Source organism: Podarcis cretensis (assembly GCF_951804945.1).
Source record: "Podarcis cretensis genome assembly, chromosome: 3".
Lineage (NCBI taxonomy): Eukaryota > Metazoa > Chordata > Lepidosauria > Squamata > Lacertidae > Podarcis > Podarcis cretensis.
In genome coordinates, this window is record NC_137172.1 from 68,329,957 (window position 1) to 68,357,769 (window position 27,813).

The 27,813-nt window shown below is 40.7% G+C and overlaps 1 protein-coding gene and 2 long non-coding RNA genes across 9 annotated transcripts in view; 2 read left to right on the forward strand and 1 right to left on the reverse strand.

Moving 5' to 3' along the window:
• Positions 1 to 10,080, forward strand: part of LOC307213105 — a 29,112-nt gene extending 19,032 nt beyond the window's left edge. The window contains exons 2-3 of the long non-coding RNA XR_013837386.1: positions 5,594 to 5,698; positions 8,516 to 10,080. This is a non-coding gene — a long non-coding RNA (uncharacterized lncRNA). The remainder of the gene's footprint in view (positions 1 to 5,593; positions 5,699 to 8,515) is intronic.
• A 1,675-nt stretch (positions 10,081 to 11,755) lies between these two features.
• LOC307213097 overlaps positions 11,756 to 27,813 on the forward strand; it is a 72,292-nt gene continuing 56,234 nt past the window's right edge. For 2 of the 3 annotated variants that reach the window (XR_013837376.1, XR_013837377.1), the window contains exons 1-2: positions 11,756 to 12,379; positions 15,541 to 15,659. This is a non-coding gene — a long non-coding RNA (uncharacterized lncRNA). The remainder of the gene's footprint in view (positions 12,380 to 15,540; positions 15,660 to 27,813) is intronic. The other variant, XR_013837378.1, reaches the window with a different exon arrangement.
• The window catches only part of NKAIN2 (sodium/potassium transporting ATPase interacting 2), a gene marked incomplete at its 3' end in the record, with an annotated part of 446,279 nt that continues 431,515 nt past the window's right edge, over positions 13,050 to 27,813 (reverse strand). For 3 of the 5 annotated variants that reach the window (XM_079970822.1, XM_079970818.1, XM_079970820.1), the window contains 2 exons: positions 20,742 to 20,823; positions 13,050 to 15,613 (listed from right to left, as the gene is read on the reverse strand). In XM_079970822.1, coding sequence (XP_079826948.1) covers positions 15,604 to 15,613; positions 20,742 to 20,823 — 92 coding nt within the window. Of the gene's footprint in view, positions 15,614 to 20,737; positions 20,824 to 27,813 lie in introns of those variants that run through there. The other 2 variants (XM_079970819.1, XM_079970821.1) reach the window with 1 other exon arrangement.

Consider the following 27,813-nt stretch of genomic DNA (forward strand, 5'->3'; position numbering starts at 1 on the left):
GCAAAGGATATTCACTGGGAATCTTTTAAGTTGGAGGTGACCCAAAAGTAATAATGAAAAATGCAACTGCCTGTACTTCCATGTGCTGCTATTAGTTGTGGTACATTGGCTTCACTTTCTCTTCACTTTTTTATGGTCAAAGTGGCTGCGAGTCAGTAGGGAAGGTTTGATAAAGATACAGCCTTAATTGAGGAACATGAACCTTAAGTGTTATATTGATGAAATTGGCACCACATACGAGTCTCCTGCTTGGCATCTTTTGAACATTACCATGATATGCAGGCCTAGTATATTGTCATTTTCCCCCATAATCTCCTTTTTACACTTGGAGAGGAGCTGTAGCTCAGTTGTAGAGCACATGGTTTGCATGGAAAATGTACCTGTCCTGCCCAAACCAGCTGCTGCTGTAGCTTTTAATGAGTGAATGCAGGGAAGTGGTTAACATAGTACAGTACAGAATTTGTTGCAACATACACAAGGTCCACCATTTCTCTTCCTAATTCCCCAATTCAGAAGAAAATAAAGGCAAAACGATTAAATAAAAGTAGATATTTATTACAGAAAGAGATTCACACAGTGTCCATTGCTGCTTGCGTGCAATCTCTCTCTCTTGGTCACAAAACAAATACAACAAAACAACAAAAGCTCCTCAAAGTAAGAAACATGCCCTGTTGCTTCTCTGATTACCAGAACATGAGATGTGGACTTCAAGGAAAGAACTCTGAGCATGCTCAGAACAGATGTATGATTCAGATAGACCCTATTAGAGACCAGTAGGGCTATTCTTCAAGCAGTCCTACCTAGTCTGATGTTGTGGATGGCAGGTCTATGCAGAGCTTGTCTGAGGACCAGATTGGGAATTTTTTAAAAAAATAAAGTTATGCACTCAAACAAAAAAGCAGCTGGTCCCTGGCAGGTCCCCCAGCCAGTTTAGCCCTCTGTGACCCAGGGCAAGTGTCCTTGGCTGCCCCACCTCGTGCATGGGCTTGCTGGCTGGTTGGCCGTTATAACAACAGGGAGAAGTGGGAAACTGCAGAATATGGGCAGAATAGGCAGCCATCCTAATATTCAAATTTCACATGGCTTTTCTGCCCAGAGAGACACACGGGAAGGACCTTGTTACCATAGTAATACTTTTGGATTAGGATCAGCTGACTGGTACAGGGAGCTGATTATCCAGAGAACAGACGATTGGGATAAATGTCTCCAGGAGTTTTTCTCTCAGTTCAAAAAGAGGTATTAAATGGGGGTGGGGACAGGAAAGAGTAGGCAGCTTTGAGATTTTGGGGGATTTTAAAATATATTTTTTTAAAAAACTCCTGGCACTTTCCATGGGAGCACTGTGTCCCTGTAGCCTCAGTGCATAAGCATCAACTGACAGTAAAGTACACTCAGCTGTTGAACACAATTGGCAGAGAAGGAGACAAACATGCCAGCTGGTGTGTGTCTATGCGTGTTTGCAAGAGCTATGAGCTGAATGACCTGAGAACTTAGAATTTCAGCAGGAATATTTCCACAGCCATCCTCAAATGGCCACACAATGCTGATTCCCAGATGGAAACAGAACGGGAGGGCAGTTGAATTATGAGCCAATATAGGTGTGAAGAACTGGCTAGTTATGGCACTGCACAAACATTAAAATACAACTGTTAGCTTCTTCTCAGTTTCTTTTCTTTTGTAAAATGGGCTTGCTTTCTCCCCCTTTTCTTCCCTTCCCATTAATCTTAGTTACCTTTGCTTCTGTGGTAAGGTTGCCTTTTCCCCAAGTGGTAGAAAGATTTAGGAGCCTTCTGAAGACTCGGCTCTCTTTTGTGGGACAAGAATTGGACACTTGGGCTTTTCCATATACCTGTTTATGCATCAATTTACAGGTTAAATAGAAGAACTTGCCAGCTAAGGCAGGTTGCAATTCCTCTGATATATAGTCATTACTGTTGAAGATGCCATGAATGTCTGTAAAGAAATAATTTCAACTGAAGCTGGTCAACATTTTGCAGCTTGTTCAATTAACTTTGCTGGCACCTGTTAAGGCTTAGGGAGAAGTAGTGATATACAAGATTATTTCATTCCTTTTTATTATTAAAAACTTCATTCATTTCATTGCTCATTTGTAAGGGGGCTTCATTTTGGTTCCTTATACATTAAAGTTACCGTACATTCATTTCACTACATACATTCACTTTTGTTCCATTTGTTTCTTTTTTTCTTTCCTAGTTTTATTTTTCTAGTTTTAATATACCAGAGCAAGTGCAATGTCTAGGGCATCTGGAAAAATAAGATGGCTGCTGTCAGGGAGCTACCACTGAAATTAGCTCCACTACAACTAAAACAAAGCAGAGACCCCAGCTTGAAATAAGCACTGCATGGGGTAACGAAAACAAACAGCACTGGTGCCCATTTGTTATTGATACAATTAATTGAGTAATGAATAGAAAATGAACTGAATGGGGCCCATTGGTTTCAAGTTTTAATTCATTATGAAATAAATACACAAGCTGATTTCACACCTACGGCCGCTACCCACTCCTTGCTAACCCACATTTTCAATCTATTGTTTAAGTAAAATGAACATCGATTCAGCTAGTTTGTAAATTTCATTATTGCTTTATGCTTCTCCTTTGCTTTGTTTCTCCCAGTTATTAAGGAGCTAAAACAGTGCAGAGACAAGAGGAACTGGATATATTTTATTTATCTTATAAAAGTACTGTATACACGGTTTTCTTTATAAATGTGGTATACTTGACATAGTATATAAAGAAGTTTAAAATAATTTGCTAAAATCGATTTCTTAAATTAAAACCAAGAACAAGGTAAAACAAGTAAGTATAAAAACAAGGAGACAAAAGGTTAAACAACACTAAAGCTGGGTGGGAACAATAGTATTAGCCGCTCAAACATTAAAATGATGAGGGTCAACCAAACCTTTCTAGGGAGGGAGTTCCATAGCACTGGTGCTGCAGTGAGCAAGATGCAATACAGGGCCAGTTGGGGGTGGGGGGGCACTCATCCTATATCTCTAGTTCATGGGTAGGCAAACTAAGGCCCGGGGGCCGAATCCGGCCCAATCACCACCTAAATCCAGCCCGCAGACAGTCCCAGAATCAGCGTGTTTTTACATGAGTAGAATGTGTCCTTTTATTTAAAATGCATCTCTGGGTTATTTGTGGGGCATAGGAATTCATTCATTTTTCCCCCCAAAGTATAGTCCGGCCCCCACAAGGTCTGAGGGATAGTGGACCAGCCCCCTGCTGAAAAAGTTTGCTGACCCCCTGCTCTAGTTGATTCCAAAAGATGCTGCCAGGGGACTTCTGGTGATCCAGAGTGACACTCAGTATACTACCTTGTTCCTCATGCTGTTTAACATATTAACACACTGCTAGGAGAATTTATACTGGGATTTGGGTGTTAGCTGTCTTCAAAATATGGATGGTATGCAGTTCTAACTTTCCCATTTAACTGATGCCAAGGAAGTAGTGGAAGTTTTGAGCCAGTATGTGAATGCATAATACCTTGGATGAAGGCTAACGAGCTCAGTAAGTTCTCTTGCAAATAACAGAGTAGCACATCAGTCTCTCCCTTAGGTAGACCAGTCTGGAGGTAAAAAGGAAAGAGAAAAAAAGGAAATGAAGGGGGGCGGGAATCAGAAAGAACTTGGATTTGTTTGGGACTTTCTGGGGATCTAATTGACATTAAAACACTTTCCCATTGCATACGATGAGGGAATTGTTTTATACTCATTCCCCAAGCGAAAGAACCCAAATGAATAGAGAGCAGTTTCTTCTCCCATTGTCTAAAACCTTTCACTTGCTCCAAATATGTCAAAAAATCTGTCAGCAGTAGCATTATTATCCTGATGCGAATGTGCCTGCAACTAGACAGCCGCTGGTCTGTGACATATTTCCCATGCGGAGGCTCCCCCCCCCCCCCACTTTCTGGCATTTCAGCAATACACTCATGTGTTTTGATACAACACTAAGCTTGCAGTTGATGGTGGTGTGCTTGAAAGGGAATTTTTAATTTCTTGCTGATGGCAACTGCCTTATTAATGTATTTGCCCTGTGTTCTTTAAGCTTCACAAATTAATGGCTATTAATTCGGGGGGGGGACGACCTCCCAAAGAAGTTCAGAATTACTTCCAGTCTCGGAGGGAGGCCCACCAGGAAAAAAATGGTTGGAGATAACAGGAGGGAGGAATATATGCGTGTTTTAGTACTCTCTCCTGCTATGCCCATGTTATGCTTTAAACTGCCTCATTCCCTCACTTTATTAGAATTCAGTGACAACTCTGTTCTAACACAGGGGTAGGCTAATCTATATATGGAAGATCCATTTATAGTTCAAAACAGTTGCAGGGCTGCTAATCTCTTTGGGCTCAACTGTTTCCCACTAAGTCATTTCCCTAATCAAGATTATTCTACAATGCTGCTATTAGCTGCTGTACTAGGAAAATATGATATAAATTGTATTGATTGTATTCCAGATGTATTTTGTCTGGCCCAAAAAGCCTGACTTCACATACTCCGAATCACATTGTTCCAGTTTACTCCTCATAGAACCATTTCTGCCTTGTAATAACAATCTGTTCATGTATCAGCCTACATGTTAACAGTCTAACTTTTTGCTACTCAAATGAGGAACACACAACTAAAAGAGTCCTTCTACTTGTCATCTGTATCATATTTTTTTTTATAATTATGAAGTAAGGAACAAGTTCATATATTGGTTACAGATCCTGAGAAATGAGGCTTTAAAAATAGCTATAATATTTAAATTCAATTTGATCCTCCCCCCGCCCCCACAAGCTGGGCTTGTTTGTATGACACTCCAATTGAATTTTATGGTTTTAATATATTTTTGTATGTTTCTAATTTGCTGTCAACTTGTTTGGAATTTTTGTAAACTGCAAATTTTATTGAAAGTGAATGCAAACCCTTTAAAACCAAATAATAAATAAATAATTTGCTGGGCCTGGACCAGAAAGGGAGCCGGTGATCCAGTTTTAAAGTCCTGACATTTATCTGTTTAATGCAAGATCCTGACCCTAGTACAAGAGGAATGCCACCATCTATTGTTTTGCTAACTTTGATGCAGAAAAATCCTGGTGTTTATGGTCCCTATACAGTGGTACCTCTGGTTGCAAATGGGATCCGTTCCGGAGGCCCGTTTGCAACATGAAAAGAGCGCAACCCGCAGCGGCACATCTGCGCACGCATGGGTTGCACTTCGGTGCTTCTGTGCATGCGCGTGACATCATTTTGCGCTTCTGCGCATGCGTGAGTGGCGAAACCCAGAAGTAACCCTTTCCAGTACTTCCGGGTCACCGCGGGACATAACCTGAAAGAATGTAACATGAAGCAAACGTAATATGAGGTATGACTGTACTTTGGAGGAAGCCGTGACTGTTCAAAGTGGTACCCTCGTGTTTTAAATGCGTGGTGTGAATGTGGCCTTAGTATTAAGAAGCTGGTAATTTGAGGACTTGCCCTAAGGTCACAAGATCAAGACCTAGAAACTGAAGCACAAGTTTGTCTTGGAGCCTCTGGAGAGCACAGCTGTTTCAAGCCCTTCCTCTTGTTTTGTCTTGTGTACCCAGAGCCATTACATGGGTCAGAAGTGCACTGAATCCACTGGAAGCAGTTTTCTGAACATACAACTAGAAGCTGTCGGAGTCACGCCCAGAGGAAGCAATAAGGCCTTTGTAAGTGCTGCTTTTTATATTCTTATAAACATGGGCATGTTACAACCACCATCAAGCCTTTAGCCGCCAGGGGATATTGCAGATAACTTGAAAATGTTTATTTAGACTTCCTTGGGAGGAAGGGTAGGATATAACGTTAATAGATATATAAAATAAATAATAACCTTTGTCTGGCAGCAGAGGGGCTGGCTGAAAAATAGGGAACCATTTGCAAGGTAGTGCGGATTGTGCAGTTTGGTTTCAGCCGAACTGCTTTCTGGTCTCCCAAGTTAGTTGCGGTTATCAAACTATACTTGGAAGCCACAGAGTGCTGCCCCACTGCCAGACAGACGCAGTCAGCCTGCAGAGAGGAGTTTCTGATATGTTCCTTCTACATCCCTCCTAAAAACAATGCTATTGAGAGTAAAATAGAGAGCCTGGTAAGGGCATTCCCTAGAATTGTCAATCACAAAGCAGCATCCACTCTCTGCGGCCTCTTTCTCCTTTTGGCCTGAAATGCACAACCTTTAGCATATGTATGAAGGAGTAATATTTATTTATTTTGCCAATTAATTTTTATTAAGTTTTCAATTTTAAAAAACCAAATGAACAAATTTGAGAAATCTCAGATTAGCAATTTAAAAATTGCAAATTAATTCCCAGTTTAATATATCCTTAGAGATTGACTTACCACCCGTACCTCCATGGTGTTTATATTTCACACTCTTTCCTACTGCGTTATACAAAGAGATCTTATCTATTAGTATGAAGGAGTAAATGTAACCACATAGAGAGCTTGAGGGAGGTACAAAAATGTATGAAATTGGGCCATAAAAAAATAAAATACCCTTCTGAGGCGGTTCTGGAGTTTGGGGACTAGCTTGTTTTGCCTTGGATTCAAGTTGCGCCAGATTCTGAGGAAGTTCTCAGAAGTGGGCATATTCTTCTCGAACCTCTGCTTCGTGCAAGGTGCAAAGCAGCACTGTAGCAAATGAGAAGCAGATTCGCGCAGACTCTGCTATCCTCTGAGAAGAGGATGTTTTCCAACTGGACTCCTTGGCTGGCTTTGAATAAACATTCACAAACTTTTTATTGATAGTAATCAGCTAAATAGTTTGAGGATCTATACAACTTTGTAACATGCAGAAAACAGCATTCTCAGAGAAATCAAAGACTGGAACTGAGGGAAGCGGGGGTGGGGTGGGGTGGGGTTGTGTGGGAGGGTGGGGGGAGGGAGGAAAAATGGGGGGAAAATAAGGATGATATGTTTCTGGACAATATGTTTTGTTTTAATTTTGAATTAAAAAAAATACAAAAGAGAAGAGGATGTTTTCCAAAGGTTTATTAATGAAACTGTAAGAATAATGAAGCAGAATGACAGAATGCAAACTCTTGAAGAGAGACTAAGCTGTGTATGGCTTTAGTAAGTAACTCCCAGCAGCACTCTTAAAATGACTTATTGGTTAATTGAATCAGTCTATCATCTTTTGGTGACAGCATCAATTTGCAGACTTTTTGGTGTGTGCGGCACCGTCAGAGTTACCAGTATAAAAGCACATCAGGGTAAAATGAAGTATGGAATGCATTAATCTGAAAGTACACATGTGTATAATTTCTTTTATGTCAGATAGTGTGGGATTCAATTATGTAACTAAAAAGCACTGTTGGCTATATTGCCGTTTCCCCCAGTTTTTAGTGTTTAGGCTTCTGAAGTGAGCTGACAGAAGGAAGTGCACTCCTGGGTTAAGAGTCAGAAATCAGGCTGCCAACATTTTTTCTGGCCCCTAATAAGTTGGAATTTAGCAAGAGCGTGCAGACAGAATGATGTAGAAAGCTTGTTGTTTTCCTATCCTACAGAAGGCGCCTAGCAGCCAAGTCTGAGGTTTATTTTGCTTCCCATGATTATGAATTGTGTTCTTCAATTTGGGAAATTGATCTCCTAGCTTCTTTCCTTTTTGATATAAATGTTTCTTTATGGCAGGATTTGCCCCAATGCCCACAGGTTCCCTTCTGCCTGCTGCAATAAGGCTCAAAAGAAGCCTTCCATTGTTGCCATTGACATTGGTTATACCCATGACAGTTTCTCCAGTTAGCAAATGTGCACACAGCCCCCAAAAGGTTGTCAACCCTTACGTTATTATAAATATTATACTTTCTCAATACAGACCTTGATGCCTAGTTTTCACTAAGGCCATAAACCTGGTTTTTACGAACACCACTTTGGGCTGAGAAGGGTCCACATGGCTAAATGCTCTGTCATGCAACAACGAAATTATGAAAATGGAAGACTAGTTATCAGAGAAATGTCTAGGCTAGCATCCTTTATTACCCAGGACTCTAGTTATCTGCCACATTTCTCTGCCTGCCTAAAATGTACCACTTCCCCTGACTCTCTTGTGAGTTTTTTCTACACTTCCCCCTGATTGGCCCTTCTTTCCTCAATTCATCGTCTTTTTCATTCCTGTCTTTATTTTATTTATAAGAATATTTGAAATCTGTCAACTCATAAAGAAACAAATATCATGGTAGTGTTTTCTTAGGTCTCAACCTCTTCCACCTTGCTCTCTCAAATGGCCTAGTTTTGTGTGATGTTGCTCATGTTTCTAGAATAGTGTGCTTAAGTTGCCTACTTTTATTCCACCCTCCCTCGTTATTTGCCTCCAAAAGGTACTGTTTACTGCAGATAGCAGCCAGGTAGGCATGAAGTTTAGCCCTCAGATTCCTGTTTCTTAGCAACAGGAACCTGAAGTTCATCATTGCCTTGGCTCACTTCCTGAGACACCCTGCCTCCAGGCTTCCTGTTAATTTCCCTGTTACCTGGATCCTTTTTCAACTCAGTATTTCAGGTCTGCTGCCCCACAGCTCCTCCTGTCTGTAAGCTTCGTGTGGGCTTCAGTCCAAGACCAAGTGCTTTACTACTGCCATATTTTGGCAAGAAAAGCTGCTTTCTCAAGCACCTTGAAAGCCACCAAACATGGCAGGTGAGTACCATTCAATTGGAAAAGTCACAAGCTGTGCAGGACTGAGTTTTGCTTGAAATTCCAAAACATCAAATCAGTTTAGTCAACTGGTGCTGAAGGCTTTTATTGCAGCTATGATAAATTTTGCAGTGTATTAAATCTACATTTGCTTTCTCTTTTTTGATGCTGTACTGAAGGTCAGCATTGTCTAGTTTTTTTGGAAAAATTAGGTGGAGGTTTGCTTGATTGTAGAGGTTAGGATTTAGAATGATTTTTATAATTTGAATTCAGCTATTAAAATCATGGAATCATAGAGTTGGAAGGGGTGCTGAGAGTCATTTGGCCCAACCTCCTGCCATGCAGGAAGCTCAGTAAAAGCATCCATGACAGCCATCCAATCTTTGCTTAAAAACCTCCACTGAAGGAAGTCCATCACTGTCAAACAGCTCTTGCCATCAGAAAGTTGGCATCTCCTTTCTTGTAGCTTAAAGCCATTGGTTTGGGTCCTACCCTCTGGAGGAGGAGAAAACAAACTGTCTGCATCTTCCATAAGACAGCCCTTTAGATATTTGAAAATGGCTAGCCTATCATATCTCTTCTCAGTCTCCTCTTTACCAGATTAAACAACCTAATTCCCTCCCTTGGTTTCCAGACCCTTGAATATGTTGGTCGCCCCCCTCTGCACATATTCCAGCTTGGACATAGTACTCTTGAGTGCGGTCTGTCAGAAGCAGAATAGAGCAGTACTATGACTTTCCATGACACTATACTTTTGTTGATGCAGCCTAGAATAACATTAGCTTTTTTGCTGCTGCATCACACTGTTGACTCATGTTAAGTTTGTGGTCTACCAAAACCTCTACATCCTTTTCACCTGTACTACTAGCAAACCAGGTGTCCTCCATCTTATATCTGTGCAGTTGGTTCTTCCCATCTAGGTGTAGAATCTTACATTTGTCCCTATTGAAAATAATTTTGTTAGTTTTGGCCCACAATCAGTTAAAGTCATTTTGAATCCTGATTCTGTCTTCTGCATTGACTACCTCTCCCAGGTTTGCAAGATAAGACATTCTTGCCAACCACTATAGCCAAATCATTCCTGACAACACCTCTTGCACAGCCAGTTGTTTACTTCCAGTATTTTCCTCTCTCTTCCGGGGCCATGACCTTCAACAGGAAAGAGTGATGAAAAAAACCACCTGTGCCCCAGCTTTCTACCCGGAGTCTCATGGTTTCTTGCTGTACTTTCAAGGCAGTGTCTGGCAGTATTGGTGGTACCGACATGAATAAGAAGGAAGGGGCTTTTGTTTGTAGTAAGATTTAAAAACAGGAGTTTCAGATTAAGTGATGAGATCCAGTTTGGAAGTCTTAGGACAGAGGTTTTCAACATTTTTGAGTCCACAGCTCCCTTGACCAACTACATTATTTCTGTGGCACCACTGTGGCTCAGGCAGCCCCTCACCCTTAGCCTCCTCTTCCCTCTCTTCTCTCCTTGGGGGTCCTCCGGGCAGCTGCTGCTGACCCTGGCCTCTGAGCTGCCTCTCCCCTGCCCCAAAGAGAAGTGCCTCCTCACACTGCCCCACAGGGGCCTGGAATGAGGATGCCCCAGCCTTAGTGGCCCAAGGTGAACGTGAGACCAGCACTTTACCTTGGGAGGCAGCAGTGGCAACAGCGGGCGCTGCTGGGCCTGCATGGCAGTAAGGCTCATAGTGCCTGCCCACCTGGCCTCCCACTTGTCTGTCCATTCCCAACAGCAAGGACTGGCTGGTTGGGCTCCATTGCCTGACTGCCTGCTTGCTTGCTTGCTCTGAGGCTGTCAACAGGCAGCCAAGATAAGAGAACCTCCTGTGTGGACAAAGTGTGTATGGAACATATTGTGGATGGAGACGGGAAATTGTTTTTTAGCATCCCTGTTATCACATTGAAGCCTGAGATCCCTCCATCATATAATGCTTTTTAATCCATCTGTTGCACACAATATTTATTTATTTTGCACAGTGCCTGATTTAAAAATCAGGAGGGTGGTCATCCTTGGGATTAAATATATATCAGGAAAACAGAAAAGTCCCACAATATGTCATTAGTGGTTTAAAATTGATCCCAACAGGTGCAGTGTGTGAAATGGGAGGCTGTGCACTTCATGCTGCCTTATTGCTCACAGACATGCATATTTGCTAGGGACAAGAAGCATCCATTCCTTCACAATTTACCTTCTAGAGACCTTGAGGAGAATGGCAATGATAGCAATGCACAAAAAGATAAAACATAGGGACAAAATAGAGTGATTTTTCCAGAGAAAGGAACCAGAACATATGGTAAACAGGGGCAGTTGGAACATACGGTATATTTGCCAGCTTTTCCTACCGCCTGCCCATGTATTGACATATTTAGGCCATAAGTACTTGGGTAGCTTTGTATTACTATGCTGGCAGCAGCAAGCAGGGTGTGTGTGCTGAGTTTATCAGGATGCAGTGCTACTTTGTCAAGAGATCAAGGATGTCCATCTGACCACGCCTCCTTCTGGACCTCAGACTTACTGGCATAAATTGGGATATTAGTCCAAGGGTAGTTTGTGGTCCCATCAGCAAACTTCCTAGGTTAGGTTTTGGTTTTGGCCTATCTCTTAACTACTTTCTACTATTCCCCCCTTGGACTGTGCAAGGGATGAGTATTTTAAAACCTGAATGAGGATTCAGTACTAAAATAGAATATTACTCCCTCTTAACAGGGATTACTTAATGCAGTAGTTAACATTGTTGGCTGCTGTAAACCTATCACATGCTTACATTCACTGATGAGAGAACAAAATAAAAAAGGCATATTCTAAATGACAGAGAGTCTATTACAGTCAGCCTTGTAAAAGTAGCCTTTTAGTGTCAGTAGATAATGAAAATACCAGTTACCTATGACTGAGTTAAAATGATGTCATGACCTGGCAATTTCTGTTCAGTGCTGACACATCTGTGTGGAGCACAGCTCAAAATTGCCTTCATGTAAATATAATAGGATTGTTCCTTTTTGTATTTTTGCTCTTCTGAGAATCTACTGCAATCTATGAAACTTGTGAAAAGCAGCAGGAATCCATGAAACACTTGGAAACCTATATTTTTCCATTTATTTTTTTAAAATGCAAATTACACTAGTTAGTCAAAAAAAATCCACCTTCTGTTAAAAATACATTCAGAATTAACAAATGACTATAAGAAAAAAAGGACATTTGGATTGTTAACACTTGCCTTCTAAATATTTGGATTTATAACAACAACAAAAAGCCCAGTCTAGAAAAATAACATTCTTCACTGGATTTTTTAGGAGGATACAGCTGTACAATTCAACAACAGCATTTCAGATATTCTCACACTACTGTGCTCTAAAACTCTTTCCATAGCAGATGTGTCCATTAATTTATCCACTGTAGTAGTCAACAGTCTTGAAATTGTTTTGGTGGTAGTGATTTAGCTGCAATGTAAGCAAGTATGAAGGCCTATTAGTGTTTGTGTGTTTGTGTTTGTATGGCAGCATCGAAAGTGTAGAATTTTCATCGCAATGCCTCAAAATTCTTTGTTTTTGCTTACTCTTGCACTAGGAGAAGAGGCACTCTAACTTTCTTTCTCCTCTTACAGTCATAGCAGAACCATCTCACTTCTCGAAGACCATGGTCTTCAGCGACTTTCTCGTCTTACCTCCAGGCAGTAGCAACCCCAGGCGTCTCTGCTCCTCTGCATGCCAATCCATTTTAAATGTGAGTAGCTTTCTCTTTTCTCTGATCTCTTGCAAAAAAACCAAACCGAAATAAAACACCTCACTGTCATTTTTCAACTCCATTTCCCCAGGGGCATTGCTAGAGGGAAGAAGCCTGCAATACACCTAGACAAATTCAGGGAAAGACGTTCTAGCCAAATATAGGAGGAGAACTCAGTTGGGAGTCCCTTTTATAGTGAAAACCCATCTCTTGTTGGGACAGTGCCCACACTAAAGCAGAGAAAGTGGTTCCCTTACCGACATCCCCTCTCCTACGAGCACTTCCAGTGGCGTAGCGTGGGGGGTGCAGGGGGGGCTGGCCGCACCGGGTGCAACATCTGGGGGTTAGGGTTAGGGGGCGCAAATCCACGGGTTAGGGGGCACAAATTACTTGCCTTGCCCCGGGTGCTGACAACCCACGCTACGCCACTGAGCACTTCTCCTTTCTGGACACTCACTAGTCATACTATTGCGCTGCACTTTGAAAAGCAGCTGGCACTTGGTGTTAGTGCTGCTATAAGAACAAGTCTGGATCCTTGTAAACCTGCACACGAGCTCGAGAAACTCTATATCTTTCATGGAGGCTTTTGCACTAGGGGTGATACAGCTCACAGGAAATAAGGGAACATACTTCCCTCTTCTCATTCAGCTTTGTTCTACAGTGGATGCAGTTGTTTTTAAAAACATACAGCAATATTTGGCAGCAGGGGTAGCAGGATACATTCTAGGAAAGTATACCATTTATTTGCAGCAAGATGGCTGTTTCCTAGGTGCAGGCATGGGAAGCAAAGGTAGAGAAGTGCCTTCATTCTATAGGCCAATGAAATAGCACTGGCTGGCTAGCTTGCTCATATTTGCGAACACTGAACTGAACCACAAACTTCACAAATATTTCCTGATAGGGAATTTGAGGAAGCTTGGTGTTGGTACACTCCCATATATATATGATTATACAAACAGTAAAAATAAACACAATTATTTTTAAAGTAATTAGGTCTTTATGGTGTTTAGCAAGATTGAACCTATATAAAGCAATGGATTATCCAAAAATTGTGTAGTTAAGTATAGTCATCATTCTTTAATAGACCAGGAGTCTGAGCTATGGATATGCATTCAGGAGATCAAAACTCTACTCCAGAGCCAAAATACATATATAAGTTTGCTGATATGCTGTGTTTATCCCCATAAGTGGAGATAGAATGTCAGTGAGTTGCTGCTTGGTCAGTGCTGCTGCTTCACTATGTAACATGGTCCATGTTCACCTATGTGAAAAGTAAGGTTAAGGATGCAATACTTCATGCATCATATCCCAGACTAATTCCACTGATAGTGAGTGAATGTTAGGTTTACAGTGACTTCTGGTCCGAGCCTAAAATGGCGAACAAGCCAACAAGAATTATAGAGCACCTTGAAAATCTGCACCAGTGCAGTGTAGATACAATTATGCAACTGCTTAAGAGTAGGATGCTTGATCTTGCAGGAATACAGTTTTGAAATTTACATGTATTATCCACTAAAATATGCAGATTTCCTCATAGTACAGTTTGGTTACACCCATTCCACTTTAGTTGCTGGAATCTGATTACGTTTATAGTGCATGTCTGTCCTGGACGCATCCAGATTTATTTTTGTCTGTGACATGTTACATCCACTGAAAGATACAAAAATGTGAGGTGGAGTGAGCTGGACTGGTGTTTCTATAGGAACAGACTTTGAAAGTTGTCATGGGGAATGATGGTTTTTATAGGCCACACAGAATGCAAACATTTGGCAAGTGTAGAAAAAAGTTGCCTGAAGACGACTTGATGGGCAATTTGCTAATTTGTAGAAGAACCTCTCCCCCATCAAGTGTCTACAGCTGGAATACCCATGTAAGTTTTAAATAAAGAAATGAGGGCAATTCTGGTTCCCAAAAATCCTGAGCAAAATATCTCTTCCCATTGAAAAGCCAATGAAGTGGCTGAATATACAGCTCAAATTCAGAACAAACAGACATTTCTAGGACTCCAAGAGTATTTCATAAAGACATTGATCTACTAGCAAAGTTTCCAAAGGCATCTTGTTGCCAACTACATAACAGCACAGCTTTTTTTTTCAGCCACGATAATACAGAAAGTTAAGATACACATTCTAACACACAACAGATCCCCCAAATATCACAAAAAGGTCTTCAAAAATGTTACCAATGCAACTACTCCCACCCCAACTAAAAAAACAAAACCCAGAAAGAAATATCTTATATGCTGCAGGTTTTTCTTTTTTTAAAAAAGCTCACCTACATAGGATTTTCAACTGGAATTAAGTTATAAAAGAGTAAACATAGTTAATACATATTCAGTTGGCCTCTGCTGATAGAAATAATGCAGACGTCTCTGTCATTAGTAAAAGACATATTTAGAGTCATTTATAAAAGCACCTAGAGTGCAGTAAATAAAAACAGTGGGGTTAAGGAGCACTGTTTTTGTTGTTTCTTTACAGTTATTACTTTAGTAAATGTTCCTTTTCCCCTCAGCATTTTCCAGCTCCCCAAAGAGTTCTGTTAGAAGTATTTTAAAGTGTATTTGCATCCCAGCCCTTCTGGAGACTTAAAGCACCTCTTCTGTCTGCCAGCGGGTGGTTTTCTTACACAGCCAACTCTGGAACTACTGGGGAGCACAGTCTATTACCTGACACAGCCTTAGAAATCTTTAACAATTAATGAACAGCATGGTTGAGCCTAAAGGAAGTTACTTCAGAAAGTCCACACCGAATTTCTCTGATGTGTAACTTAGGATAGGTTAAGGCAAGTATGTATTATACAGCCTTTAGGGCAAACAACTTGCTGTCTATTGACTTCTGTTTCAAGGTCATCATGGTATCGTTAGTGTTTATTGACTAAGAGGACACGGCTCCAGACAGAACCAAAATGGATGAGATATGTTTCATAATTCAGAGGCAGGAGCAAAGGGAAGAGAAGGCAGGCAGTGACCAGAAGATGGTGCCACTGCTTCTCCTTCTGAACTTTCTGTATAAGAATTTGGAAAATCCAAGATGGGAGAGAAAGGATCTTGTGCATTGCAGTCTGTACTTGTGAGAAAGTGAGGTCTCCGTGTCCCAGCATTCTTCTAGTATTATATTTTGAAACAGAAAAGTTAAGACTTCTTCCTTCTTTTGCACCCACAGGAGGCCGTGCTGGAATAAGTTCTTTGACTAGTCCTTCGACCCCAACCACAGACTTTGTTTTGTCTACTTTGACCTAAAAGAAAGAGACAGAAATATATATATATATAATCAGCACAAAGGTTTGTATACCCATCAAGCACTTTTTTGAGGGGATTATTTTTTGTTGAATTTTCAAAATAATATACATACAGGAGAGATTTAGTTGTCATTGCCCACTGGCATATATAGTTCACAACTCATCAAACACTTTTAAGGTGATGTTCATGGAAATCATGTGTATACTCTAAGAAACACCTAATCTCCTTCAGACAATGGCACCAACAATCACAGGTTAGAGAGCAGAGAGAGAATGCCAAGTATGAGTCTGGGCCCCACCTTTCCCCTCCACACTCCTATCTTAATAGGTGACTAGCCATGATAATAATAATAATAATATATACTGGCCTTCATCTGAAGATCACAGGGAGGTTGACAGCCTCACACATCTGTCAAGTGTGAGGAGAGAAGAGCTGGGCTGTAGCAGCCCCCCTCACTATAGCATTTTTATCCCTCACAGGTGATCAGTGTGAGTGGGTCTACCTTCTCCTCATCACCCTGTCAGATTAGCCCTGTTCATTGCCTGGATCAGAATGGCTATCCATTTAAATGGAGCTATGCGAAGGTAAATATGACAGCATTGGGGTTGCCAAAGGATTTGGTGTACTATAAATGAAACAACAGCATGGCACCCTGGCATTTCTCCTCTGGAAGAAGAGGAAAATGCAAATGACATAATTAAGGAAGGGTGCCATGCCCTGCAGCAGGCCTCAGATGTAGAGGAGTTCTTTTGTTTGGGAAACAAATACATCGAGAAACATTGGATTAAATGTAAATGTCCAGATTATAGCAATGACATGAAGGGGGAAAATGACCCTAATGAGTAAATCCTAATGAGTTTTAATCAGGCCATAAGATCTGAGAATCTCACTAGTCGCAGGAATTCTGCTTCATAAAGCAAACTGCATGCCTTCATGACACTGGCTCTGTATAGAAGGCAGATCATTTCATGGCTGAAAGTCCTCAGAGAATGACAGGAAAATTCTTCTGTAATGGCGAGCTGTTCTTGAGCAATTTTTTCCAACACATTATGCATTTGATATTACATACTGTGATCAGACTCTCTCTCTTTAAACCAATGTTTCTATAGTGAAGCACTGAAGGAGTCTGGCTTTCTATTGTCTATTTGAGCGTCTCTCTCCTACAAATTATTTCCTAGACTACCAAAAATATTGACGTCATGTACTTGCTTATTCTATAATTCAAATATTTGGCGGCATGCATTTTTAATAATCCAACGTTGCAAGGTTTTTACGGGGGGTTCAGTTATCTTTTGCACTAGTGGTTCCATATTGTTGCTCTCATTGACAAGTCAAGAGTATTTCAGTGCAATTAGATGAAAGCAGGCTCTATCATGGTAGAATGCCACAGAGCAATGCATTGGGCATAAGCAAGAATGCTAGTTGATCATGCATCAACACATACATAATTTTGCTTGAAATTTGGCTGATTATGACAGCTGGTTCAGAATCCTGAAAATCCCCAAGAAGGGTAGAAAACAACTCCCAAGCCCTTCAGAAATGATCTTTAAAATGCTTACTGCTTTCCTACTATATCCCCTACAAGGAGAACTTTGTTTGCTCTGCATTTTAAAGCAAAGTGACCTAATTCGCACCTCTCAGGGTAGCACATGAACAAGCCTATAATTATACTTTCAATTTAGTACTTTTTTCAGTTTTGCTATATGGCCTTTGGCTCAAAAAAAATAATAATTAAAAAATTGTACCAAAATGCATAAAATGTGCTTTAGGATAAAATATGTGCAGAACTGCATATCTTGAGCTAGAATAAAATGTATTTAAATAAATATTTCAACACAAAACATTTAATTAGTATTTTATATATTTAAATACAAATATCTGTATAAATTTGGTCTTAAGGGTTTTATTGGATTATGACAGTGGCTGACTATTGTGAGTCTAGGTGAACCTTGGGCTTACATGTTCGCTGACATGGCCATGAGAAGGAGATTGGAAGCTTTAGCACGACACAGCCCAAACTGTGGTTCATAAACCATGGTTTGATGTTGGCTTGTTTCAAAACTGTTTTTTTTTTTTATAAAATTTTTATTAGGTTTTCACATTTTATACACACACACACAACAAAAACAAAAACAAAAACAAAACATATATAATTTCATACTCTTACTTTCTTTACCCTCTTTCCTTGACTTCCCCCCACCCCCTCTTCATACATCCCAATTCCAATAATTAATTCAGCAAGTTCTTATCTCTCATCTTTAACATATTATTATTTTTAAAACTTAACTCTTTTTACTTGTCCACATTTAACTTATCCAATTCTCTTATAAACATTAAATCTTTTTTCTAAGGTCGACCTAATTTCCCTCCCGCGAATTTCTCTCTTTATATTTTAATTAATTATATGTCATAATGGCCAAATACAAAAGTCATAAAATTTTAAGATTCTGTTCTCCCCTCCCTCCCTACCCCGGTTTCCATCCCTTATGTCCACAGAAACAGTTCCTAGCCTGGATTCCTGACATCCGAGGCCTTCAAGTCTCTGTCAGTCTCTCTCCGCCGATTTTGTTGGTAACCCTTTTTGTTGGTCCTCAGGTCTCGAAGGAGTTCAGTTGCAGTCACACCAAGTTTTCTTCCATCCAAAATACTTAAAAGCAGTTGCTGCAAAAGGTCAGCTGATCTCCCATACTCAAAGAGGAAGTCCCAATCATATTTCTTTATTCTTTTAAATTCCAGAATTCCAGGTACTCCAGGGACTTCCTCCTTCATCTTTCTCATCGTTCGCAGATTTGTAATCCGAAGATCTTCTTTATTTCCTGACAATATAGGCTTCTGATTGGTATTTTCCTTTTCCACTCCTTCTTTCCTCTCCACCTGTTCCAAAAATGTCTCTTCTGGTTCAGCTGCAGATTTCTTATTAGTCAAATCCTTTATGCATTCAGCAGAGTTGTTTGTTTTAGAATTCAAGGTCATAAGTTCTTTGTTCATAGCCGTACTCTGCTCTTGCAGGATTCCCACGAGAAAAAACATTTTTTCTATCTCTGCCAGTAATTTTCCCTCTGCAGCCATTGTAATGTCTCTAGTTCCCCCTAGGGGGATTCCAATTACTTGATAGTCCTTTTCCAACAGTCCGTTACTTATTGTTTATAGCTACGTTGTTTCCAACCACCTCAGTTCAAATGCAACACTTTTAATTCAGAGAGTTTTTAAGTAACAAAGTTCTTAACTTTAACCGCCCGTTTGACAGCTCCTTTGACAGCTGTCAAACTCCTTATTCTTTTTCCTCCGGCTTACGCACAGGACACTCCCGGGTTCGGGGGGGGGGGGTTTACACAAAAGCTTCCAAAATTCCTCACTTTCTCTCCAGCACAAAGACTTCTTCTGTCAAATTCATTGAAGTATCTTTTATCTGACACCAAAAACAATACTCTCCACCTTAGTTCTCCAATCCTTGCTTTAGATCGTTTGTAGGTAGGGGGGGTGCGGACTTCCCTTTAGCACATCCCCCGATTGTACCAAATTCAAAGGTATAAATTCCAATCTACTCACGGGTTGTTTATTTTCCAGTCCGAATTTTGGGAAAAAAGTCAGCGCTCTCTGGCCATGGCTCGCGGCTACGCTCCACTGAAGTAGCGGTCTACTCACAGCACCACGCCACTCCTCGTACCCTCTCCGTAGCCTTTAAAAAGGCTCTTCGTGGGTCGGGGAAGGCGCTTAAAGGTGCCCGCCGAGTCACCAAGTCCGCAGGCTTCAGTGCCTGCGGTTTCTAAGGGTCCCCGCGTCGCTGGCGCGGTAAGACCCGTCCTCAGCAGAGCCGATTCCCTCCGGAGCTCGGAGGGAATCCGCCATTAATCCGATCGCGCTAACCCGGAAGTCCGGCTTGTTTCAAAACTGTTAACCACAGTTTATTGGGTCTGGATGATGTGACAAGCTGCACTTAATAATAAAAAAGAAGCAGCGAAAGCTTATGAGTGGAAGAAAGGTTCTGCTGGTCTCTAGTCCAGCATCCCGTTCTCACATTTGCCAGCCAGATCCCTATGGGAAGCCTGCAAGCAGGACAGAAGCACAACAGCTTCTGAACTCCTTGCAGTCTTACTGATGTGGGTTAGGGGAAAGGAGAGCAAGTAAATGCAAGTCTCTCCTATTCTCTTTCCCAACATGGACAATTCTCATGCCTAATATGATAAATTTGGACAAATTTATCATGACATCCAAATGCAGCCATTGTGTCCTTTGCCACTTTACTAGAAATATCAACAGCTCTGTTGTCTTCTGCATATAGCCAATATCTCCTACATGTCAGTGAGCAGTACTGGAGCAAAATGGCAACAAACCTGCACTGAGTTTCAGATGTTCCTCCGGTGTTTCCTTGTTCTCAACTACAAGCTTCAAAATTTATATTGACTTCTTTGCCCTACAGCTTCAGCTTTTTTCCCAGCCAGTGTTTGTAAACTCTGTAAATGCAATCAGCTACTCTCAAAGCAGAGGACATAAAGAGAATGGGATAATATCTCAGCTAGAAGGCTCCATATGTTGATGGCAAGGTATACTATATGAAGGAAGAAATGGGATTTGAATTGTTCTGAGTACCTGGGAGCCACAAACAGTGACAGGAAGAAATAACATTTTGTAAGTGTAGAACACTGTGACAAAAGTGAAAAAGCATTTCTTTGGCACACACAGATGAGAAACTGTATTTTGAGAAAGCTGCCATGTTTCACAAATAGTCTGACAGCTGAGCATAATAATAGGATCACTATTTGTGGCGTTCACCCAGAGGTAAATTAGGGCTAATGTACATTCATCAACAAAGAAGCTGCTGGGAGAGAAAGATCCACAAGAATAGTTGTTTGAAAGATGATGTAGATGGTAAAATTTCATGGACTCTCCATGCAAGTGGTGAATATGCTTGGCTGTTGCTGGAAATGGCATTCAGTGCAATCCATGTGGTAAAAATGCAAACCTGAGATTCCCTACTCATACAACAGCATTGTAATGTAAGTAATGCATATCAAGCAGATGTACTTTTAAAGGAGTGCTTGGATATTCCCTAAAAAGTGCTACTTTTTAATCATTAATACACATCTAGCAGTTGATAGAGTAACTTGAAAGTTAGGTACTCACATATACATGGGCTGTAGCTGTAAATGAGATGTCTTCTGTGGGCCTTGATAGCCGTAAGAGTCAAATCCACCTATGAAGTCAACTGAAAAGGAGGAAATTGCATTCATTGCTGACATTCTCAGAAGTGATAGGCATTTTCCTTTTAAAACAAGCTTTCATGCATATTACATTGGCTAACCTCCCCCGCCCTTAATAGTTTATTAAAATGGAAGTGATTGATTCTGGAGAATGCAAACAAAGTACAGAATCTACAGGGTAATGACTATATAGAGAGCAAGTTTTCATCAGCCTGCCAGTCACAGATTATAACAATTTATCTATATACCATTGATCTTCTTGTTTCTGAGCAGCCCACCTGACTGGAATGCATAAATTACACATTTGTTGGAGGCTGTAAACCAATAATTTGCAGCCTCCATGTTTTAACTGGTTGTGATTATTGTGTCACATCAGGCTGCCACACTGGTTCTGTGAGTAACAGATGAAAGGAAATGGATCTATGCTCTTTGAAAAATTATCCCAGGTTTTACAAGGAACCTGTGAATTCCAGTAAGTGCTAAAGACAGCCTAGATGGACATGGTCAGACCTTATATTTTCCAAGGGAGCAATTGCATTGTTTCTTTGTTCCAGTAGACTGCTTTGGAACCAGTGAATTTATATGCCATCTTTATTTATTCTGTCAGGTACTCAAGGAAACTATCACTACTAACTACTTGTTAGTTTTAATATTCTGTGGCAATGAATTTCATAGCATAAAGTGATTCTTTTTTTGCTTCTAGTTAGTTGCTTTGGATAGCCTGAGTACTAGAATTCTGGGAGATTCTTCAGCAGAATGGTTAAGTTACTAAATTTGTGAATTACGCCACAACAAGATCCCCAAAAGATTTACAAGATGAATAAAATACAGCAACATAGCAATAATATAAAAGCATAAACATATGAAAAACATAGTGAGAATAAAAGCATCCCATCAAGGGCCCAGGAAAACAAGCAAACAAAAAAATGTCTGGCACTGAAACAATGACCAAGTTGGGACCTGGTGGGCCTCCCTTGGGAAAGCATTTCATAATTAGGAAGTTACCACTGAAAATATGCGTTCTCTTACCGCCACCCTCCAGACCCCCCTTGAAGGCAGCATGCAGAGAAGGGCATCAAAAGTCAATCTCTGGGTCCAGGCAGGTTCATAAGGGGAAAGGGGTGTGCAGTGCTTTGGGGGGGGGCATAAAAATGGCATGATGGTTCTTGTATATTGACAAACATTCCATGGGTGCCCAGCATAAAATGGATGCTATGGGCAGCAAGAAAAGTGGTGTTGGTACTCTGTATAGGTGAGTACCATCACAAAAGAAGCCTGGAGGTGGGCATCTGTTTTAGGATGTTGTAAGTCCATAAAGACTTGAGCACAGAAGAGAGGTTCCAGAAGGACGGTTCACAGTGTATGCAAACTAGCAGTACAATGCAGTCTTGTCCCCCTTATTTATGACACACTCCTACTTAGCTTTGCTGAATCTGTGGTGGTGACCAGATTGATCTAAAAGTTGCTCGTGGGTTTATTATAGTCTCCAAACCCCATGCCAATTGATGTCCTTTCTACTGGGCATTTTATTTTGGCAGAACCTAAAAGGTCACTAAAAGTGTCGTGCAGCTTCTAATGTCTGATAGTATTGGCATGGGATTGAATAAATAAACCTTATTGACTGAATGACCACAGATGTTCTAATCCTAAACTGATTCATCAAACACACTGAAAAGTTGCTTTTGATCTTTTAAGAACATCACCACCAGTTAGGGTTCTTAACTATGTTTCTTCAGGAGCAAATCTGAAAGTGCAGAGGCATAATCCCATTGATGTGAAACATCAAAAGCTTACAGTCACTTCTTTCATGGAGGCATGATTTTAAAATTTCTTACAGACCCGTCATATGCATGCTTATCTGGAAGTCACACTGGTAGTTTCCAATGTGATTTACTCCTCTATTTACAAGATTGCACAATTAGTTTATCAGAAAACATGTAGATTATTCAGGCATGCTAATGCCTAAATAAGTTGCCTCTGTGTATATCTGTATTTATTCCTCCTCTGGAGATGGCAGCAGTGGTCAAAGTGCCTGTTCTGACATCACATTAGTATCTTTCGCAGATGGCAGATAAAGCAGAATGGGCTGGCAAGTGTCCACTGCAACCTTCTAGTTGGGGGATAAATAATTCACATCTGTTCCTTCAAGTCCAGTAGAAAGGGATAAAATATTATTAGATTGCAATGGTAATTTATTTGTTGTAATAAATATTAATGCATCCACAGTGTCTTTAGAGAAATCATAATCCTGCTTCCTCAAAAGCCTGGGAAAACAGATTAATTTCTTTACAAGGCTGCATATTTGCCACCTAGTCCTGAGACAGATGGTGACAATGGTGAAAACATCGAGTTTATTGTTGAGGAGGCTGGTTTTTGAGATGTACCCACACATGCTATAAATGACTGTGTCACAGGTTTTATTTTGGATATTTGCCAAATGGGCCTTAGTTAATGTACTTTACCACTAAAGAAAGACAAAATGAATCTTTGTGGTCTTTATCTGTACTTTGCAATGGGCAACATGTTGTTATGTTGGGAATCAGGATTTCTTTTGTATCCTGATGGAGACAAGGGTAGATTTGCACAACCATCATGTAGCACTTGCGACTTATCTTGTGACAAATACTGCCTGGGTCCGATGAAAAGGCCTTGTTAGCTGAGCCTTGATGTAAGTCTCAGATAATCAACCATTATCTCATGTTGGGACTGTTGCATTAAAAACATTGTTGCAAAAATCTACCATACTATTTTGTTGGCCCTAAATTCAGTGCTAAAATAGGGCTCTAGATTATAGTCCTTCAACTGGTGCTTTTAAAGCTGGGATCACCAATGTGGCGCCTGTAAGCACAATACATCACCTGTGAAAGTTAGTGCTGCCTCCACTCACTGTGCCCTTATTTCCCGCCCCCCAAAACACGTAGTGCTATGGGAGGGAGACTGGAAGTGAAAAGCTACTCCCCACTTCCTCTTTCAGCTCTCATTGGAATGACCAAGGTTGTAGGAGGAAAAGGTAACTGATCTGGGAGACTGTGGGGAGACAGGCAGTGGCAGGGGGATAAAGTGAGATGCTGCAGGAGTCAGGGAAGAGAGAATGGCAGGGAAAAGTGATCAGTCATGGTCTCTCTCTCTCTCTCTCTCTCACACACACACACACACAGAGATTCATCAAAACAGATTCCCTCCTCTTGGGGTCGCCACCATGCAAACCACTTATCTCGTTGGCTGAACCATAAAAATAATGCATCTGGTGCTTTCCAACACTACCATGGTAATAAAAAATGGACCCAAAGCAAAAAAATCCATGCAGATCACCATAATTTTTAAGACTGATCCTCTCAGAACCATCTTTAAATCTGTGTCCATTCATGTGTCCTGTCATTTAGTGGCGGTTTTGTTGTCATCCTGTTTAAGAGCCCTGGATAATTCAGGAGGATCTGTGCCTTGGATAGATGCATTTGTGCCATAGCAACCCTGGAAAGCACTGTGATTTTTACTGTGCAGTCTACTAATTTAAGCATTTATTTGATGGTGTTAGGGTGGGGAGGTTGACTCAATGTAAAATCATGCAAAAGCAAGAGGAGCTATTTTAATTCCACTGGATCGGTCTTTTTACTCAAACCTTTTTGAAAAGCAAATGATGTAGGGTATGTGTGCGCGCATGCGCTTTCCCTCTTCATGTCTGCCTGGGGGAGAGTGACCCAGGAATGGAAGAGAGAGAAGTAACCAGAGGAGTTGGTGTACATGGAACCAGTGACATGTGGTCAGTGGACTAGGGGGACTAGGCTAGTCCCCTAAATATTCCTGGTAAATTAGAGTATTAAATTATTAAATCTGGCACCTTCTTCCCAAAGCCCAGGAAGCTTCTGCCTGACTTAGAAAGGGAGGCACAATGTTCACACATACAACATCACTCTTCCCAATCGCCCTCATAAGTTGATATCTTTGGCCCTAACTGTTCCCCTACAAAAAACTTTACTGCATGGCACTGCATGGCACACTCCCAATTGCTCCCACATGTCTCAAAAGGTTGGCAACTCCAATACAAATGTCTTGAAGTCACCTAATGCAGTTGCCACTGCTCACTTTCAAAACCACTGCACTTACTGAGCAAACCCTCAACAAATGGTTTGCATTCATGCAAATGGGAACACACACACACACACTGAGGTTGCTAAGCTGTTCCCTCCCCCCTGGTAGTAGCTTTCTTGGAACAAACAAAACCACCTTCTAACCTTTGCAAATTTTTAGAAATAGCGTGCAGTGGCAGCAACTGCTCAGCAAACCCTCCACTAAAGACATTGATCAGACCTATGCAACTTCACTAAAACATACCCTAAATTGGGTTTTGCTATCTGTAGGAATGTTTGCAAAAGCTTTTTTCACAAGGAATAGCAACTCCCTGGAAAAGAAGGGCTTTCATTAGCACAGCTTATAGATGTGGGGTTTTTACAGGCCTCACAAAGGGCAGCAGTGAGTCAGCTGGAAAAAAGCAGATGGGCAGACAGAAGGAAAGCAATATGGTGTAAAACAACACAATCATCCATCTCATTTTCAACCAAGTAGTCAGCCTAGTAGCAAATGTTAACAGAATTGTAAGAAATCAGATGACTTGAATCATACATCACCCATTCAGTGTGGAGGCTGCTTCCTTATAACAGCACTATATATAGTGGAATACAACATTTATGTGTTGAGTTTAGTGTGGGAGTCCCACCAACATAGACATGTAGCATTTCTGTGCTTGGCTTATCGCTGCTGTAAGTCCAAGTTCAAATAAGTCTCAATTGTGCAGAGGCCACCAGGCGGGAACCATATTTATGAACCTCTGCATGGGGGAAAGTAACGTATGACTTGGCCTTAAATATCCATCTCTACAAAATAATTTGGTTGTGGTGGCAATCCCATATCCAGTAACCTGGGAGGAAACCTACTTGAATGCAATGGGACTTACTTCTGACTAGACATGCATAGGCATGTATTCTAAAATGTTTAAAATGTTGCAGTGATGAGGGCAAGGTTGTATGATCAAGATTATCATGGGTATAGTCATATAAATGATTTTCTAGTAAAACTTTGATATGTTTAACAGACTGTGACTGAGGGCAGTTTCATTTAATTTTCCTTCAGAAACTCTGGATCAATAAAATGTAAATAAAATAACATCCGTATCATAAAGGCCCTCCCCTTCTCCGAGATTTCCCTGAGCTTTGGACTGTTTCCAAACTGGTGATATATTCAACACTTACAGCCCTGCAGAATACAATGAGGATTGTCCTGCCCATTTCTCCATTTCCAGATATCAAATGTGAACACACACAGCTATTAAAAAGCTCAGATCAGAGAAGAGGGACAATGGAAGACTTGTTTCACAGATGTAGATTCAATTCTTGAGTCTTCCTTCCCTAGTCATATAGTGGCCCAGAAGTCACACTTCAGAACATAGTGGCACCATGGGCTGTTGTGGTCTACACTATGAGAAGGAAGGGAAGAAAGCAAAAAATAGCCAAACCAACTCATCGTCCTCACCCCTGCCACAAATTTGATGTGTTCTCCCTCTTTACATGCACGAAGCAGACTCTGTCTATCAATACCGGGTGGAGTAATATGTCACAGGCACACAGGTGTGAAGGCTTTAGGGACTCCTCCCTGAAGCTATGCTTTTACTTAGTGTCTTAGTGAGGCAACACTTAGAGGCAGTTTCAGAAAACATGCTTTTAGAATATATATATAAATAAACAGAGAAACGCATACAAAACTGTTCTACACTGTTTCTTATGGGTTCAGCTTTTGGATCCCTTTGTGGTCTTTTCCTGGCTCCTTTCTGCTATAATGTCCCAATTGGGTTCTCTGATCCTTCATCTTAATGTTTTGGTCCTTTCTCTCTCCTGCAACTCTTCCATTCTTTAACTTACTAGCTTTACAGTATTTTTGCTCTCAACCTTTTAGCCAACAGGAGGAGAATCAAGTCTTGATTATGTTTCTATTTCTCCTTAATTGCCAGGTTCATAGGCTGATACTCTGACTCTCCTGTGCACATTAGTCTCTTGTGAACTTTCATTTTTTGTTTCTATTAAAACTACACAATGATACTTATAATTAGAATTTAAAAAAAGAAAAAGGGAAGTCTTAAATGTTTAGATTGAACATTTGCCAAACCAGAGTCATGAAATGTCTGCAAAATTAGTGTACAAATTTTAACTGAAAAGGAGTTAATGAAAACAAAGAAAAAACAAGAATCTATCAGTATATAGTAACCTTTTGACAATAGATGAAATACTGTAGTAATTTAAGCATCTTCACTGAACCTGATTTCAGAACAGTTTTTCCTTTCTCCTGTGAACTTTTGACTCTCCTATATAGAAGAATGTCTAAAGCAAAAAGCAACCATTTTACAATCTAAAACCAAACTAAACCTTTATTCACATACACATCTTTGGAATAGTTGCTCCCCCAGCACACTTACTTGGAGTAAATCCCATTGAACCCTGGGACCTATTTCCAAATAAACATGCACAGGAATGGGCTGCACATCATGTAAACTTTCTTTTCTTGCACACTTATTCTTACTTTTGACTTAGTAAATATGTTGATGTTGTTGAAGTTTCACTTGACATCAAGAGAGAAAAAAATCCCACAAATATTTAAAATAAACTGGGCTTTACTGGGTCTCAAAAGAATTGGGAAACAAATCTTTCCAGTAGCATACATTGGCCTGTAACTCAAAACTTACGGTAATTTCCTGACCAAAGAAATGTTACATGTGGGAAAAAATATTTACAGCAATTAATAAGCAACTGCACATTTGGGTTTGGAAAGTCTGTTGGTTGTTTTTTGCCTTAGAGCTCATCGACATAGTACCTATTTTGGGGATTACCACCAGCATGCCCCAAAACCCACAGCAAACTATGCCTTTTGGGTCTCTATTTTTCCTTCCTACAGGTACGTTTAGTGCTGCAAAAGTCTACACAAATTTTCCCCAACACACAAATGCATGC